Below are 18,441 nucleotides of genomic sequence, written 5' to 3' on the forward strand. Positions count from 1 at the left end.
GAACACCTAATAGTATTCTAATTGCCACAAACTCAGGTTAACGTTCAGGTGAGGGAAGGAATAAAGACCAATCTGAGCATTCTAAATAGCACAATGTGTAAATCCAAATCTTTCCTTTGGCCTGGGTGCTCGTCGACTGCAAAACATAGCAGACCAGGACATCATTTACCTCTAGCCTAGAATCGTCACAGTAGAAAGGAAAAAAAGAGCGACAATGTCAGTACCACTTTTAATTATGGGTATGTACAGTGTACACCTAGTCCCACCTATAGAGAACACTTGAATGTGAAGCAGCCAAGCCATAAAAGGTAATGCAGCTAAAAAGCTGGCAATGCTACAGCTCTGAAGAACACATCCTTTCCCATTAACCCGGATCATACTTGTGCTCTTGTAACCTTTACCCACCACATCCCACTTCTGTGGAAAAAAAACAAAAAACAAAAAACAAAAACAAAAACACCACAGTAGGACATGACAAAAACATGTCACTGTAAACTCCCTGCTGGAGAAAAAAAAAACCCAAAATTAAAAAAACCCTCCAAAATAATTTAAAGTTCCACACCTAGAATCAGGTTTACTCTTATTCTGTAGAGTTAGTATTTGAATATTTTGAGTATTTCACGGTACACTGTAATCTCAATTTCAGTTTCTGTGTCTTGGTATTTTTCTTCCAAGTAATTTGTAGATGAGTTTGTAGTGAGACACAAGGGGGCTGATAATATCACTTACTGGACCAACTTCGATTGGTGAGACGAGCTTTCAAGTTTACAAGTTCTTCTTCAGATCTGGAAATTGAATTCAACGCTGACCTACACTACAAACTCATGACACTAACTATGAAAATCCACACCCGTGACTTACACAGTTGTATTAACCTAACTTCACTCCTCCAATCGTACAGAGGAAACAGGAGGCGAAAACAGATCGGGAGGGTGGGCAGAATTGTTAGTGGGTTAAATATTATTGTAATAAACCACAAATCTAGTGTCTCTGTTCAGTCCATGATTGTTAGTGTCTAGCAGAGTTATGAATTTAAGCTCTCAGGCTCATCTTTTGAAAGTGTTGTGAATGTTTCATTTGACAATGAGGGCTGCCAGGTCAGATTTCACATGATTGCTTTGTTGGAAAGTGTTCACCCACAGCTTACATGTGTGATCTCATTTGTGAGCATAGTGATTTTCTGGTTTCACCTACATATTTGCTATGGAGGGGGGCAATAAACTAAACAATCTGTTCAAAGCTTGTATTTAGCAGTGACACTAACTTAGGCCATGTCTATACTACCACTTATGCTTGCAAAACTTGTCACTAAGGTGTGTGAAAAGCCACACATCCTTGAGGGACACAGGTTTCACTGACAAAAGTGGTAGTATGTACAGCACTATGTCTGTCGGTGAGCTTCTCCAGACAACATAGCTACCACCACTCATTGAAGGTGGTTTAATTATGTTGGCGGTAGAGCTCTCTCCTCATCACAAACAGCGGCTACATAAGGCACCTTACAACAGCACTGCTGCGTCTATGTAGACCAGCAGTGTACACAGGAATTCAAAGATTGACACACTCGTGGTTGTTGTCTTTCCATATGTGCCACATTATACAAAACTTTATAGAGCCAGCCACTCCCAGCCCTCACCCATATAAATGTCCTCTCCCAGAGCCAGGAACCCCCAGTCCCCTCATTAAAATTCAATACTGGCAACTCACCAGGGCCACCAGAACTGCCACACTGTTCTCCCACTAAATGGTAGGGCATGTGTGCAGAGTGGGTGGATGGCACTCCCTGCGTGCAGATCTCAAGAAGAGCCACACTTATAGGCTCCAATATCCGCACACAGCTTGAGAGCCGCAGGTTGGACATCCCTGTATTCGCCAGAACATATTCATTCCCCTCACCTGGTCAGGGGTCTGTATCCCCTGGCCACTCCAGGCACCCCATTACATGACACTCTTTGCACATTCATTCTCCTCCTCCCCTAGTCAGGGCTCTGTATCCCCTGTCCAATCTATGCCCTCCCCCTTGCACACATCCTCCCTCCACACATTCTGTCCCCTCCACTCATCGGGGCCCCAGAACAGGGTATGTGGGGGGAAAAGGTCATGGAGATCCTTGCACTCTACCCCCAGGGAATCACTCACCAGCGGAGACTAACATGCCAGGATCCAAGAGTATATTATCCTTTTGTTTTCCTTATACCCACCAATCTGTGATTAGGGCCCCCTAAACAAAAACGTTGTAGACTGGAAAAAGAAAGTTTTGTTTATAAGTTAAAATGCTTTGGAGTCCATGCTTTGGGGTTGGGTATGGTAGTAAGTGTTGTCACACGGTTGGAGGTGGTTTCATAAAGGGCAAGGAAACAGCATGGGTGTGGGGATGATAGTTAATGGTAGGAGATTCAGAACCCTTTACACTCATTCCTAAACTCAGTTTTCAAGGCATCCAGGATTTCCACTGCCTCTTTTTGTGCTTTCCTGTTTGCCCTTGTGTTTGATTGCTGATCATATCTGGCCAGGCTCTTTGCCTCTGCACCCAGTTCTCTCCCTCACCACACAAATGTTATGAAAAACACAGCAGGCCCCAATGATAAGGATAATGTTTTCTTCACTGAGGTCTAAGTGGGTCAGGAGGCATCTGAACCTGGCTTTAAAATGGCCAAAGGCACATTCTCTCACCATTCTGCACCTGCTCAGCCCGTAATTTAAGAGCTCCTTACTGGCGTCCAGGGTACTTGTGTACGACTTCATGAGCCAAGGGATCAAGAGGTAAGCAGGGTCACCAAGAATCACTATGGGCATTTCCATGCTCCCAATATTTGTTTTCTGGTCTAGGAAGAAAGTGCCACTCTGAAGCCTTCTAAACAGGCCAGAATTCCTAAAGATTCACACATCATGTACCCTTCCTGACCACCCCATGTTGATGTCAGTGAAACAACCTTTGTGATCCACCAACGACTGCAACACGATAGAGAAGTACCTCTTGTGGTTAATGTACCTGAGACCTTTGATTGATTTACATTCATGTGATTCAACAAAAAGTGTTCTGCGTATGGACTTTTCAAAATAGATTGAGTACAAGGATTTTTCTATTTTCATAAAATCAAAGGACTAGGAGAGATGTCAAGAGGTCATCGAGTCCAGTCCTCAGCACTCATAGCATGACCAAGCACCATCTAGATAATTTTTGAGTGCCATTTGTCGAATGGTCTTAAATTCCCCTGATGGAGATTCTACACCCTTCCTAAGCAACTTACTCCAGCGGATAACCACCCTGAGAGTTAGGAAGATTTTCCCAATATCCAACCTAAAACTTCCCTTGCTGCACTTTAAGCCCAGTGCTTCTTGTCCTATCATCAGAGTTTAAGGAGAATAACTCTTTCCCTCCTCCTTGTAACAACCTTTGAGGTACTTGAAAGCTGTTATCATGCCCCTTCTCTGTCTTCCTTGTTCCAGACTAAAACCCATCTCTTCCAACCTTCCCTCATAGGTCTTGTTTTCTAGTCTTGAAATCATTTTTGTTGTTCTTCTTTGGACTTTTCCAAACCTTTCCTGAAATGTGGTGCCAGAACTTGACACAACACTCCAGGTGAGGCCTAATCAGCAAGGAGCAGAGTGAAAGAATTACTTGTTGCTTTTTACAACATTCTCGATCCCCTTATATATTCTAATTAGATGACAATATAGTATAATGCATTTTAAACAGCTGTTTTTTTCTTCTCTGCTTTTCATTGTTTATTGTTCCAAAGGGCATAATGTAAGACTGGCAACATGGTGGTTAATATCAAATGAGCTCTGTCAATTTAATAATTCACCTCTCCAAAGTTCTCCCTAGTATCATTACAAGTTACTCTTAAAATTACTATAGGTGGAAAAAATTAAAGAAAGTAATACTTTTCTCCATTTTCCCAGTTAATTTAATTTGTGCATTTGGCAGCACTTTGTATATAGGCAATAGCAGTTTCTCCCATAACAAACATAGGAACTATCTATCATACTGGATCAAACACGATCTATTTAGTCTAGTACCCTGTCTTTGACAGTGGCCAGAAGAAGGATTCTCAGAATAAAAAAGAAGAATTTTTGATGAACAGGTGGTCACAGAAATTGCCTTCTCTCTCTTGATCAGCTAACCTCAGAGGCAGGAAATGCTGTCTATTGAGAAAAAGTCTTCTCTTCCAGGAACAGATCTTCAGTTCTTCTCCCTCTTGTTTTTAACAACAGTCATGTAAGCAAAGTTTAACATTGCGAACAGTGTCATGAAATATATGACTTTCTTTACATGTGTTTTTATTTATTTGGTGTTTTTCAGATGTGTGATTATTCCACCTTGGTCTTTTAGATGATCTTTAAATTGACTGTTACTGTTTCTAACATCTAACCAATAACTAAACTCAATTTTAAAGGCATACTCTTAGAACAGCTAACCACAGGCTAGGTTAACTAAAACAATCAGAATTTAGATGTGATCCTGTCTCCCTCTAGGAAGCTAAGCAGACTAAGAGAGTTGTGTTTAAAGATCAGAGTCTGAGAAACCAGAGTCTTATAGAAAAAAGCAAGGAAGGTGTCTATACAAAAGGGACAGAAAATTAGCTGTCCGAGGCTACTGAGCTGTACCACTATGTAGTGCAATGTGAACAGACAGACAGAAGACCTAAGAGAGTTTGTGGCAGTTACATTTATACAACTTTATTTTATGCAACCTCTAATTTTCTATGGCGTAACCAAAATCCTACTTATTGCAAATTTCCTGTTAGCCAAAGCAGAGAAATTACTCCTAGAACATTCAGGTAAGGGAAAATGCATTATGGTCCTGATAGCATGAGAACTGCTGCAAAAAGAGGTGCAACAGTGAGTGGCTATAGGGATCCCTTAAGCTCCACTAATCCTCAACTTGAAAGCTGCATAGAAATTTCATGCCAGGGGATGTAGCCAGAAGGGGACTAGTGCTGAGGGAGGATAGGCACTGAAAGAAGTGACAGCAGGATGAACATGAGACAGAAGAGATGGGAAGCTGCAGCATTTCAGTCCTGCAGTTCAAATAGAAGAACTCCACAGGAGAAAAGCTTCAGGGACTTTGGCAGAGCCCTACTCCAGCAGCCCAAACTTCAAGCAGCTCCACTGAACCATCTGGCATTGGGAAAATAGGCCACATATCAAGTAAGGGGAGCTGTGCATGAAATCTACATGCTGAGAGATGGGTATTGCAGACTATGTGGAGACTGCACATCCTTGCTGTTAAGTCCTTGGTACAGTACTACTCACACTTAAAAGTGCATAAGTGTCCTGCTCGATCAGGGCGAAAATGCTTAGCACCTTGCACGAAGCCCACAATCAAGATTACGTTGTATTATACTGTTGCTCATAAAGCCAAGATACTACATTAACACTGCCATAAAAAGATATTTGGGGTTACAAACACTTCAATAACCTAGGAATTAATAGGTGAGCTACCCCTAGTTTTTCTGGCTCCCCAAAAACACCCTGCCATCTGGTTCTTCTCATTAAACAAATTCCATTTCTATTCATACTAAACAGAAAGATGCAATAGCAGCAGGATTCCCCACCTAAAGCCGTCACATGAAATCTGCCAGGACAAATGTGACAATTCTTCACAAATTCTTCAGTCACCGAAAAACACTAGATTTGCAAATTAAAACTGCAATCAATGCAATCTGTACTATTTTTAAATAATTAATACTTTTCATGTTCTTATAGTGCACGTATATATAAAAGAGTACGTATGCACTTGCATGTGTTTATTATCACATATTTTTTAAAATGCTCTATCCCGAATTAAAAGCATCTGCTTCTTCGTTACAGAAACCTAAACATGTACATGTACACAGCCTGGCTGTGGCTCAAATAATAAGCACATCCACAACAGTTCTGGTTCAATTACTATTTTGTCTTTGTTTCTTCATTCACTTACATTACGGGAGATTTCCCAAAGGTCTATCTCAGTGCTATTTTGGATATACTGTATCAGAGAGGGTGTGCAATTGGATGAGACATGTGCCTGGAGTGCATGCCCAGAGACTTTCCTCCCCTTAGGCCCCTCAGGCTCAACCGTCCTATGCAATATTAGAAAGAAGTGCCAATGGATACAGAAGACCTCCTGCTTTATTGCCATAGTGTTTTGCGGCTCTGAGTCATGCTTCAGTATTCATACCACATCTCAGAATACGTTAACCATATTTGTACATCTTATAGAATATACTATTTCCTGCTCAGACACCCTCATGCAATAAACTAATGAAGATAATTTTGAGGGCATCATAGCTCAACCTTCATAACTGTCAGAATAAAACTTAACCTGAAACTTAACAGTAAATGGATTTGCTGGGCGCACAGCCAAAAAATGACCTTCGCAATGTTTTCCTTGTCAGCCAAAATAGCCAAGGGTGTATTAAAATTAACTTTCAACCCTGTCTAAATAAGTCTTCCTCTTTCAAACCATTAACCACAATAAGCACATATCCCATCTAGCTTCTTCTTTAAACAAGCTGCAGTTGCTAGTTAGCTGGAGGTTTTGCAATATATTCATAGTTATATGCAGTGTGAATTTGTAAGTGTGAATTTCACAGTGGAAGACACTATTTATCAGTTATGGGCAAAGAGCGAAAAAAAGTTTTGTTACCTCAAATTTTTTTTTTTTTTTACTAACTTTTCTACAACTATCTACCTCATTGATACTCCATCACTTTTCAAATTTGAGCTTTCTGGTGAGACATAAAACTAGGGTTCTGTGCACCTGTGGTCATTAAAAGTTCCCATGCTGCTTTTAGTAAGAGAAGCGATCTCAACACCAATGTCCTACTCAAATTATAAACTAGTTAACTACATTCTGCCCACCAAAATGAATCCTGTATCTTCCAGTTGAATTTGGTATTCTTCTGCACCTCCTATCTGAAAATGCTGACTAGCCTTGGGTATCAAATTGCTGCCATGTTTTGCCCCAGATGTGTACGCATTTCAGTTGGTTGCATGATCTCTATATATAGTTGTACTGTCACTTTGTTAAGTTTACAATCAAGTTGGGGAACCTTCAGGAGGAAAAACGGTTGATAGGCAAATGAAAAGAATTTCTTATCATGATACTTAAACATCTCTCTTCTCTACTGCCTCATCTCCATTTCTGTCTCTGCTCTTACTTAACTTTTTAACAGTATGATTTAGCTTTGTAGAGCACTAGAGCTGTGTTCTGAATGAAAGACACAATGACTATAAAAATATATTATTGTAGAGTGTCTTTAAGCTTGTCAGAATCTTCCATAGTTAATCGGATATTTTCATTCCACTAATGAATGGTTTCTGTGCAGCTTTTGTCTGACACTGTAACTCTTATTTTTAACTTTTATAGTTAAAATTTTAAATTAAAAACAGGTGTCCATAGGTCTTATAGAGGCATAATCTAGCATACTGGTCACTGAGCAGGGACTCTGGAGATGTGGGTATTCACACCTCTGCTACTGACTGGCTGGTGACCTTGGGCAAGTCATTTCACCCTCTCTGCCTCTTCTTTCCACCCACTCTTCGTCTGTCTTGTCTACTTAGGCTGCAAGCTCTTCAGGGCAAAATGTCTCTAACTATATGTTTATACAGACCCTAACTCAATGGTTGAGGCTTCTAGGCCTTCCCATAACATAAATAAATATGTGCAAATGTGTGAAAGACAGACATTAGCACTGTTCTAGTGCCAGATTCTGACACCTTTTTTCACACTGACTAGTGCCTTTCTCCATGGAATTTGTACGGCTGCTGGAAAAGTAGGGTAATATTTAATATGAATAAAGGGGGCCAAATTCCTCAGAATGATTTATTCTTCTCCAGCACCAGTAACATGAAGTCCACAAGATGCAAACAAGAGTTTACTGTTACCAACAATGCTCAGAGCAGAACACATGATGTGATAAAATTAAAACCACTGCCTGACCTATGCTGCTAAACGTATTCAGGTTTTATAAAAATAATCTTTGCCTGATTTTTCTGACAAACCAGGACAAGGCAGAAGTACAAAGATCTTGTCTTTTCATCAATAAACTACATGGTCACTGTCAGTATCCAGATATATCTGCCATAATGGGTTAACTACCTCTTCCCATACTTTCCTGAGTAGCAAACGTCACATCTACAATAGGTTATATATGCAGACATTAATTATATCCTTTCACAGCCAGAAGAAGAGCTCTGAAGGTCAAAAGCTTGACCTTTCCACCAACAGAATTTGGTCCCATAAAAGATATTACCTCACTCAACTCATCCTTCACACCAGTCAAACAAACCCAGTAACATTTTTAAACAACATCAGGAGAAATTCTCTCAGAACACATCCCACTTAAGCCCTATGTTTTAGAGGCACAGACTTCATACTGGTCCTCTGCAGAGGTGAATTTCACCCATAGAAAGGGAGAACAAAGTGAACATGATTCAGTACCGTGTTATTCCTCTTCCACATAGGTGAACCCATGTCAATCAGTTATGTCAACATGAAATCAGGAGTGAAACACTGGCCAATCATATAATGAATAAGTATATCCAAAATGTTGAAAAAAAATCCACTTTTCCCTCCTGAGTACTTTACAAACAATATTTTTTTTAATTGGGGAAGGGATAGCTCAGTGGTTTGAGCACTAGCCTGCTAAAACCAGGGCTGAGCTCAATCCCTGAGGGGGCCATTTAGGGATATGGGGCAAAATAGATTTTAAAAAATAAAGGGCGTGGGGATGGTTCTTGGTCCTGCCAAAAGGGCAGGGGACTGGACTCGATGACCTCCCAAGGTCCCTTCCAACTCTAGGAGATGTGTATCTCCATATATTATTATAATTATTAATTTCTATCTATCTAAGGTACTTATTTGGACTCCCAAACCTATTATCAGAGTACTTCAAAAATTGTAAAAAAAGTGTATTTATTCTATTAACACTCCTATTAGGTAGGTCAGTGATATTTTCTTTAGTTTACACATGCGAACAGCAGCACCAAGCGATCAACACTACACAGAAGTTTGGGACACAGCAAGACTTGAACTTCAGTCCTCCAAGTCCTAGTGTAATGATCAAATCATCTAATCACCCTTCATTTCTCAGAGTTTATAATGATAATAATTTATAGCACATGATCTAATTACCTATTTATACCAAACTGAAAGTAGGACCTTCCCCCAGAATATTCTCAGAAATCCTGAATCATTCATTAATATGCATCATAAATGTTTTTGCAAGACTATCAACCCTCTGTAATATTTAACACACCAACAGTTTTTGCCTTCTACAAAGCCCAGTGTGGGTGATGTATTATTTATGTTTCCAAGAAACAATCAGCTACATCTGAAGTGAAATAGCAGCTTGCTTTTCAATATTACTTGTCAATCATGAAACCTATGCAAATCAGACAAGGATTCAACATTCTACAAACACAAAGCAACAACGGTGGATCGTAGACTTCCACTGTTAACAGTTTAAAGCTGCAGGAACAGCAAGTAAATTTACTGTCACATACTGTCTGCTATACTCTTATTACTATTAGGTACTGTCAATAGACCCAATAAGCAATCTGAGCTCGGCTGCCGCACTGAAGCTCATTAAAATGACACTAATGACTTACTTTTCACTCATATATTACACATTTACAGTGCATCTATTTCACTTTCACCACACATCAATACCATTTCCAATCACTTTACTCACAAGAAAAAAATACCAAATCCCACTTCCATTTTCAACAAGACACTCACAGAAATGTGTTTTAATTGACATGCATGTTCCAGTCTTGCCTTAATTAACCAACAAGATCTTTCCATTCTAAACATTTTTCTCTTTAGTTATGGGCTGAATCATTTGAAGTGACAGAAGAATACTTGATTAGCGCGGTTCCTTCTTTGCCATATATACTCTGTTCTTCTCATGACTCTCTCTCCACTCCCTCTGTTTGCTTTTTGCAAAGACACACTGTTATATCTGGCAGCAGGAAGCCCACCTAAGCAAGTGTGCAATAATGGCACATGGATAGGCTGGGTGGAACGCAATGGATGGTGGTGTTTGACACATGGGCATGTCTACAGGACAATTAAAAACCATGCCAGCTGATTTGGGCAAAGGGGATATTTAACTGAGATGTAGACTTTCAGGTTTACACTGAAGCTTGGGCTGTAGGATGGGAGGGACCCACAGCTCAGGCTGCAGTGTAAGCCTAAACTCCTACACCACAGTTTAAATAGCCCCACAAGCCTAAGCCTCAGAAGACTGAGTCATCCGGCATGGACCAGTTATGAGCACATAAATGCAGTGGAGATAATGGCATAAAGGCATAATGGCCTTAGAAGACTGTCTGACATCCTGTAAATTAAAGGCATGCCAAGATATATAATCATTATAGACAGACTTCTCATCCTTCCAGTATTGTACTAAATAGTTGAAGTTTTTCAGGGTAGCAATCAAGCAAAGCATTTAAGCACCTGCAGACAGTCCCACTGACGGTGCTTAAGTGCACTGCTGGATCAGGGCCCAAGTACTTAACAGGGTTGCCAATTTTGCTTGGACATGTTTCATCACATTATATAATCTTTAATTTATGATTAATCTTTACTTCCTGAAGACTCCAGGACAATCCTGGAAGGTTGGCATCCCTCACTCAGAACCCAGGGTGGACCCCCTAGTTTGTTAGCTATCCAGAGTTCTTGTTTAAAAATGTAATCTTGGAACCTGATTCTCCCCTACTTTGCCTGCAGGAGAGATTTAGGCCAGACATATCTGCCTTTCTAAATTCCAGACATTGCAGAAGAGAAGCAGCCATGGACACATACTATGTAATGAACATGGATACTACTTGGAAACAGATAAAAGTATACACCTTTGCTAAGTTTAGCAGACTGGGAATAGATTTCAATCAAAAAAGGGCTTTCTCCCATCACAAAAATTTGCATTAAACACCCTGAACACCTATTTTTTAAGCTACAATTTTAGACAAAGTTTTACTAACCAATTCTAGCAAGAGGTTAGGAACGCTGGTCCAGACCACTGATCAAAATTCTTTCAGCTAGTCTCTGAGATGAAACATTTCTTCTTACTGCATGTTAAACACTATGCTATTGTACAAACCATGGTTTTTTGGCTGAAGACGCCTCAAGTACATATGGTTTTTATCACCTTAGTTACAGAATGTTCTCCTGCAGGCACTAATGTCTAATACTGTACTACCATATTTGAGTCTAACAATTCAGTGACTTAGCCTGTGTATATAACCCATTTTTTGCCCATACTTGGTTCATTAGCAAACCTTGATTTTGTTTACTAACTTTGCGTTAACCTCTCATCAAATATTTGCTTACTTTTAATCACGTATTTAAATATCAAGCAATTGTGAAAAAGTAAAAAAAAAAAAAAAGTTACCGATTTCCTTTCCTGTTTCAACTCTTGCACATAGCGTGTTAACTCTGCAGTGATCTGAGAGGTCATGTTCTCTGAAATGACTTCATGCTGGCCAGCATAGTCATTCATTTCATTCAAGTTGACTAGGAAGGCTTTGCATGATGTGTACCTGCAGAGATAAAAAATGCACAATGCTTTTAGCCCATTTGTTTTCAGGAACACATGCTCCAAAGGGAACTTGCAGTCCTACCAGCATTCCCCGCGTCTACACGTGCCCCAAACTTCGAAATGGCCATGCAAATGGCCATTTCGAAGTTTACTAATGAAGCGCTGAAATGCATATTCAGCGCTTCATTAGCATGCGGGCAGCAGCGGCGCTTCAAAATTGACGTGCCTTGCCGCCGCGTGGCGCGTCCAGACGGGGCTCCTTTTCGAAAGGACGCCACCTTCTTCGAAGTCCCCTTATTCCCATGAGCTCATGGGAACAAGGGGACTTCGAAGTAGGCGGGGTCATTTCGAAAAGGAGCCCCGTCGGGACAAGCCGTGCGGCGGCGAGGCGCGTCAATTTCGAAGCGCCGCGGCCGCCCGCGTGCTAATGAAGTGCTGAATATGTATTTCAGCGCTTCATTAGTAAACTTCGAAATGGCCATTTGCATGGCCATTTCGAAGTTTGGGGCACGTGTAGACGTAGCCACTCAGTAATACTGCACAAGATGGGGTGCTCATTATTAGCAGAAGTTCACTGGCAGGAGTTTAGTGAAACGGAATCCCATGCCATGCACTGACAGTTCTCTGAGAAAACGACCATGACGTAATTATAGTTTTACAGTGGCTTCTTATACATACTAAAAGTATTTGGGCTTTACCAATCTAAAAACCATTCTGAAAATATTTTCTGGTTTTACTAACCATAACGGTCCTGATCTTCCTGTTTGCTGCACTATCTCAGTAAGTTGCCAAGAGATTTTGTGGTGGGCGGGAGCAGCACCCGAACTTCTCCTTCCTTCACAGCCTTAGGGGCAGGCCACGGGCCAGAGCACAAGGCCTGGTGTGCCAGATCAGCCTCTGAGCGGTATGTTGCCAACTCCTGCTCTAGCAGCTGTTTTACAGAATGAGGATCTGCCCAAACATCTAGATAAGCCTAATTATGTAATTGTTGAGTCCAAACCTGTACTTACTGAAGTCAATGAAAACACTCCCATTGGCTTCAATGGATGCAGAGGCCTTTCTACTTTCAGCTTCCAGTGGAGAGGACCTTATCCCTCATTTATACATCCCAGCAGAATTTCTATCTTTTGTGATGTTTTACTTTACAAGCTTGTGTATAATTACATGAATCTGCAGTTAACTAACTTTAAAAATGTGGAATGAACTGATATAAGTCAAGAAATGTGAAAGAGAAGTTACTCACCTGTGTAGTAATGATGGTTCTTCGAGATGTGTCCCCTTGGGTGCTCCACAATAGGTGTCGGGCTCACCCCGGCGCCGCAGCTCGGAAATTCTTCAGCAGTTTCCGTCGGGTCGCACATGCGCCGATGCGCATCGGCTCTTCGCGCGCTTACGGTCACGTGCGCGATCCGGTCCCCACCAGTTCCTGATCAACCGCTCCAGACGCTCTTGAAAAACACACAAACAGAGCTCCGAAGTGGGGAGGAACGGGTGGGTAGTGGAGCACCCACGGGGACACATCTCGAAGAACCATCGTTACTACACAGGTGAGTAACTTCTCTTTCTTCTTCGAGTGGTCCCTGTGGGTGCTCCACAGTAGGTGACTACCCAGCAGTAACCCCCCCCCCCCAAAAAAGGAGGTGGGTACCCGATTTATGCGCAGCTTGCCCGTGAAAGGACTGCTGTCGACAGGCGTGTATCCTCATCAAGCATCCTGTGCTTGGCGTAGTGCTTGGCGAAGGTGTCATAGGAAGACCATGTCGCCGCTCTGCAGATATCTCTCAGCACGATGCCTTTGAAGAAGGCCGTTGACGCTGCCATCACCCTAGTAGAGTGGGCTCTTGGCGGAACTGGCAGAGGAGTCTTGCGAATCTCGTAACACAGTCTTATGCAAGACACAATGTGATTTGAAATCCTCTGTGAAGATAGCGCTTCTCCTTTTGACCTGGATGCAATGGACACCAGGAGTCTGTCCGTTTTCCGGAAAGGTTTAGTTCTATCGATGTAGAAGGCCAGTGCCCTTCTTACGTCAAGTAAGTGCAACCGTGCCTCTTCATTTGAGTTGTGAGGCTTAGGATAGAACGAGGGCAGCACTATTGGTTCGCTGATATGAAAGTCTGAAGAGACCTTCAGAATGAAGGCTGGGTGTAATCGTAAGACCACCACTTCTTTTGAGAAGATCGTGCAGGGTGGTGTGGACAATATGGCCGCAAGCTCACTCACTCTGCGAGCTGACATGATTGCCAGGAGGAAAGTCGTTTTAATAGTAAGTAGTCGAAGGGGGACCGTAGCCAATGGTTCAAAGGGCGGTCCTGAGAGGGTGTGTAGAACTAGGTCTAAACTCCATGACGGCGGTATTGGTTTCCAAGGGGGGTACAGATTCACCAACCCCTTTAGGAAACGCGAGACAACAGGATGGGCAAATGTGGCTGATCCATCCTCTTCATGCCAAAACACTGATATAGCCGCCAGATGCACCTTTATAGAGGATAGCGAAAGTCCCTTTTGTTTGAGTTGTAGCAAATAATCCAGAATTGTAGGTATGGTGGAGTCCTGGGGTATTAGTTGCCTGGAGGAACACCATTCGGAAAAACGCAACCATTTGTGCTGATAAGTCTTTCTGGTGGAAGTTCTCCGACTACATTCAAGGACTTGTTGTACCCCCTCTGAGCATGTAGTCTCTAAGGCGCTTAGCCATGGATTAACCATGCTTGTAGCCGAAGTCTCTTCGGGTGCGGGTGCAGTATTGACCCCCGAGCCTGAGTGAGAATGTCCGGTACTGTTGGTAGGGGAAATGGCCAATGTTGAGCCATGTGCAAGAGCAATGGGAACCACTGTTGCCGGTCCCAGGTTGGGACTATGAGTATCATGCGCGCTTTCTCCCTTCTGGCCTTCTCCAAGACCTTGTGTAAAAGTGTCGTGGGAGGGAACGCATAAAGTAGAGGGCCCTTCCATGGGATCATGAAGGTGTCCCCCAAAGACCCCTGTCCCATGCCCGCTCTAGAGCAGTACTGGGGACATTTCTTGTTTTCTCGGGTGGCGAACAAGTCGATTTGGGGAAAACCCCATCTGCGAAACACTTGGTGAAGTAGGTCTGGACGGATCTGCCACTCGTGAGTGGGTGCAAAGTGTCTGCTGAGTTGGTCCGCCTTGACGTTGTGGACCCCCGGTAGGTATGAAGCCTTTATGGTTATATTGTGGCGATGCACCAGTTCCAGAGTCAGACCGCCTCCGCACAAAGCGTACAAGACCTGGCTCCCCCCCTGTCGGTTTATATAAAACATGGTGGTGGTGTTGTCGGTATTCACACCGACTATTTTTCCGTGCAGATAATTGTGAAAATGCCTGCATGCATTGAACACTGCCCTGAGCTCTAGTATGTTTATGTGCAGTGTCTTCTCCGCGTGGGACCATAATCCTTGAGTGGTTTTGTTGTCCATGTGAGCCCCCCATCCCATATGGGAAGCATCTGTTGTAATGAACACAGTAATTTGCAGTTGGCGGAAGGGCACCCCTGTTAGGAGATTCTTGGGGTTTCCCCACCATGTTAGTGACCTTCGTGCCTCTGTTGTAAGTGACACCCTCTTGTGGATGGTGTGGATTGAGGGTTTGTATATGGTTGCCAACCAATGCTGCAATCCTCGCATGTGCAGCCTGGCGTTTTGCACCACAAACGTGGTGGATGCCATATGCCCCAACAGTTGTAAGCACGTGAGAACTGGAACAGTGGGGCTGTACGTTAGTAGTTGTACGAGAGATTCGATGGCACGAAAACGAGCCTCGAGTAAATACACCCTTGACGTGACTGAGTCTGTCCGAGCCCCTATAAACTCTATATTTTGCGTGGGGTCGGTCTTTGACTTTGAGAAATTGATGATGAGGCCCAATGAGGTAAATGTGTTTGTGGTGATGTGTATCATCCGTAATACCTCTGCCCAGGAAGTTCCCTTTAGCAGGCAATCGTCCAGGTACAGGAAAATGAAGACTCCCTGTCTGTGTAGGTATGCTGACACCACCGCTAAGGTCTTGGTGAAGACTCTGGGTGCTGAAGAGAGGCCGAATGGGAGGACTTTGTACTGGAAATGATCTGTGCCCACAGGGAACCGGAGGAAGTGCCTGTGGGCTGGATGAATTGCGATATGAAAATACGCATCCTGTAAGTCGAGGGCTGCAAACCAATCGCCATGGTCTAGTGCTGTGATTATTGAAGCCTTCGTAGTCATTTTGAAGCGCTGTTTACATAGATACTGGTTCAGTGCACGTAGATCCAAAATGGATCTGTCTTCTTTTCCATCAGGAAATACCTGGAGTAGAACCCTTTGCCTTGAAATTGTTCCGGTACTCTCTCCACCGCCCCTATGAATAGGAGGTGGTCCACCTCCCGCCTTAATTCTAGTAGGTGAGAGGGGTCTCTGAGAAGGGGTGCGGTGGGAATTGGAGAAGAGATACACCACAGACTCCTTAAAAATCTCAGGCCTCCATATAGTGGATGTGTTCAAACGAGTAGCTCAATCCCAAGATATTCAAGTGGCGGAGGTGCAGGAGAAACACGTGAGAATTGGAAACACCATCTCAGGCCTCCATCTTCTTCTAAAATAGCTATTCCTCTGGACGATGCAATCATGGAGGCGGCCACTAATATATGGCAGACTCCATGTGGACTCCTGGCAAGATTCACACTTCTTAAAGCCGGGGGATGGCACTGTTAAAACTTAACTCTGAGTCCTTAGGTGCTAATAGCACACTTAACAGTCTATTAGGTGATGTTAATAACCATTGGCCTTTGAAGGCTGACAAACAAAAGCAGTGGGCCCGCCCAGAGGCGTCCACTGCGGTTTTTAAGATAGTCTTTAGCTTTTAACAACTTTTAACAGAGTAACTAACTATAATAACTATAGAACTGCTAACTATGAACTGTTAAAACTATTAACACGAGAAAAAAATAAGATTTATCTGTCTCAGGCATTGGAGCCAGAGAGGATTCTGTCTGCAGCCGTTGGCAGTTGAGAAGGAACTGGTGGGGACCGGATCACGCACGTGACCGTAAGCGCGCGAAGAGCTGACGCACATCGGTGCATGCGCGACCCGACGGAGACTGCTGAAGAATTTCTGAGCTGCGGCGCCGGGGCGAGCCCGACACCTACTGTGGAGCACCCACGGGGACCACTCGAAGAAGGAGGTTAGGTTTAAAAAGCTGTCCTTTTGGAGATTCCAGGATTCTCAGCTTAAAGATTTACTCTTGATCCCACAAGCTCAAAGGGGACCTTCAAAACCTGTATATGTGCACAATGCCTCCCCCATCTAAATGGCTGTTTTTAGCCACGTGGTGTCTGGCTGCTTTCCCACCTCAGTGACAGACTCTCCTGCAGCAGGGAAAGACTCTGATAGAGGGGAGGTAGTAGGGAAAGGCTCTGGCAGCTCCTCACTGCCGGTGTCTTTCCCCATTGTTTTAGAGTCTTTCACTGCCACGTGTAATTATACACCATAATGTGGATGTAGCCTGATTTTCACTGTGGCATATAGCTTCAAGTGCCCTATGAGTGGCTGCAAGCATAGACATAGCTTATTTCTAGGACTTCTATATTCTACCACTCTTGCCTCTCAATAATTTACTCCCTTCTCTCCACAAACAAGACACATCTCTACCCATAGGTTGATTTGAACATACTTGTATTCTTCCTCTTCTTTGGAGTTCTTTTTGGGTTGATATTTCTTTGAAAGATTCCTGAAATTAAAAACAAATAAATACATAAGTTGTTTCTTAAAATTACCAGATGTTCTCCACATGCTCCAATACTCTCACATCATCCCAGCATTTATTATTTAGCTATAAAGAATTGATACCTTAATAATAATAATAATAATAATATACACAGTGCAGTAGTGCCCAAATGCCAGACCCCCATTATGTTAGGCACTTCACGAACATATAACAAAGACACAGTGCCTGCCCTGAAGATTTTACAATCCAAGTGCAAGACTATATATAACAAGTAGATAGATCTCTCTTTACTCAATGCTTTTTCTTAGCCAAATGTGCAAGTAGGCATCCTTCAGTCTGCATAGACTATGGATCGCGCCCTTTAAAGTTTCAATTGAGGACTTCATTTACAGCATCTATTGTGACTATAAAGACCCACACGAGAGTGACAGTCCTTGCTGCATCTCTTGCAGATGTAGTGGGTGTCTGGCAAGTCCTTATTGTGCTTTCTGTGCGCTCGCTTTTCCTCTGCTAGCTGTCTGATCTTCAACTCGCCCTTCTGAAGGCCCTTGTGTAACCCCTGGCTCCATCTGCTGCAGTTGTCTGCTAGTTCTTCCCAACTGTCCAGCTCGATGTAAAACACATTAACAAATCCATGGCCACCATGGCTGTAACCATGCTACAAATTTTGAATGTAATGGTGGCAATGGAGATTGGCTCAAATTGTCCTGCTCCATAAACACATACCTGGTCTACCTGAACAAAAGAAGAATTTCCTGCAGCTATCAGTGACATTAGGCCTATGACATCAAGCTGCGCTGTTCTGATTCCATCCAGGAAAGAGCAGCTGTACATATACTCATCAATCAGCCCATTACAGTATGATTTGCTACTGAAATAGTGACCCATGAAGACTGGTAATCCCCATCTAGCTGTGGCCTCTGCTTGATGCATGGAAAGTAGGTGAAAAAACACTGGCCAGTTGTTGGATGCAGCACAAGATGGGGTGAGCCTGGGGAAGTCCTGCTTAATCTTTTTGATTATCATCTGATGGAATGAGAAACAGGGAATCTGATTACCCATTTCACCACATACAGTTCTACACATTATTATTCATCATCAAATTATCCGTTCACTTGTAAAATCCTAGTATACTATTTGACTGCATTTATGGAATAGAGAAGCAAATGGTAACAGCCTTCAGCAGCT

General features: G+C 42.8%; 1 protein-coding gene across 14 annotated transcripts in view; it reads right to left on the bottom strand.

The window, feature by feature from the left end:
- The window catches only part of FNBP1 (formin binding protein 1), a 157,342-nt gene that overhangs the window by 80,219 nt on the left and 58,682 nt on the right, over positions 1-18,441 (bottom strand). For all 14 annotated transcript variants that reach the window (XM_075015794.1, XM_075015791.1, XM_075015802.1 and 11 more), the window contains 2 exons: positions 17,200-17,256; positions 11,385-11,532 (listed from right to left, as the gene is read on the bottom strand). In XM_075015794.1, coding sequence (XP_074871895.1) covers positions 11,385-11,532; positions 17,200-17,256 — 205 coding nt within the window. The remainder of the gene's footprint in view (positions 1-11,384; positions 11,533-17,199; positions 17,257-18,441) is intronic.

The sequence above is a fragment of the Carettochelys insculpta genome, chromosome 21, assembly GCF_033958435.1.
Source record: "Carettochelys insculpta isolate YL-2023 chromosome 21, ASM3395843v1, whole genome shotgun sequence".
In the NCBI taxonomy this organism is placed as follows: Eukaryota; Metazoa; Chordata; order Testudines; family Carettochelyidae; genus Carettochelys; species Carettochelys insculpta.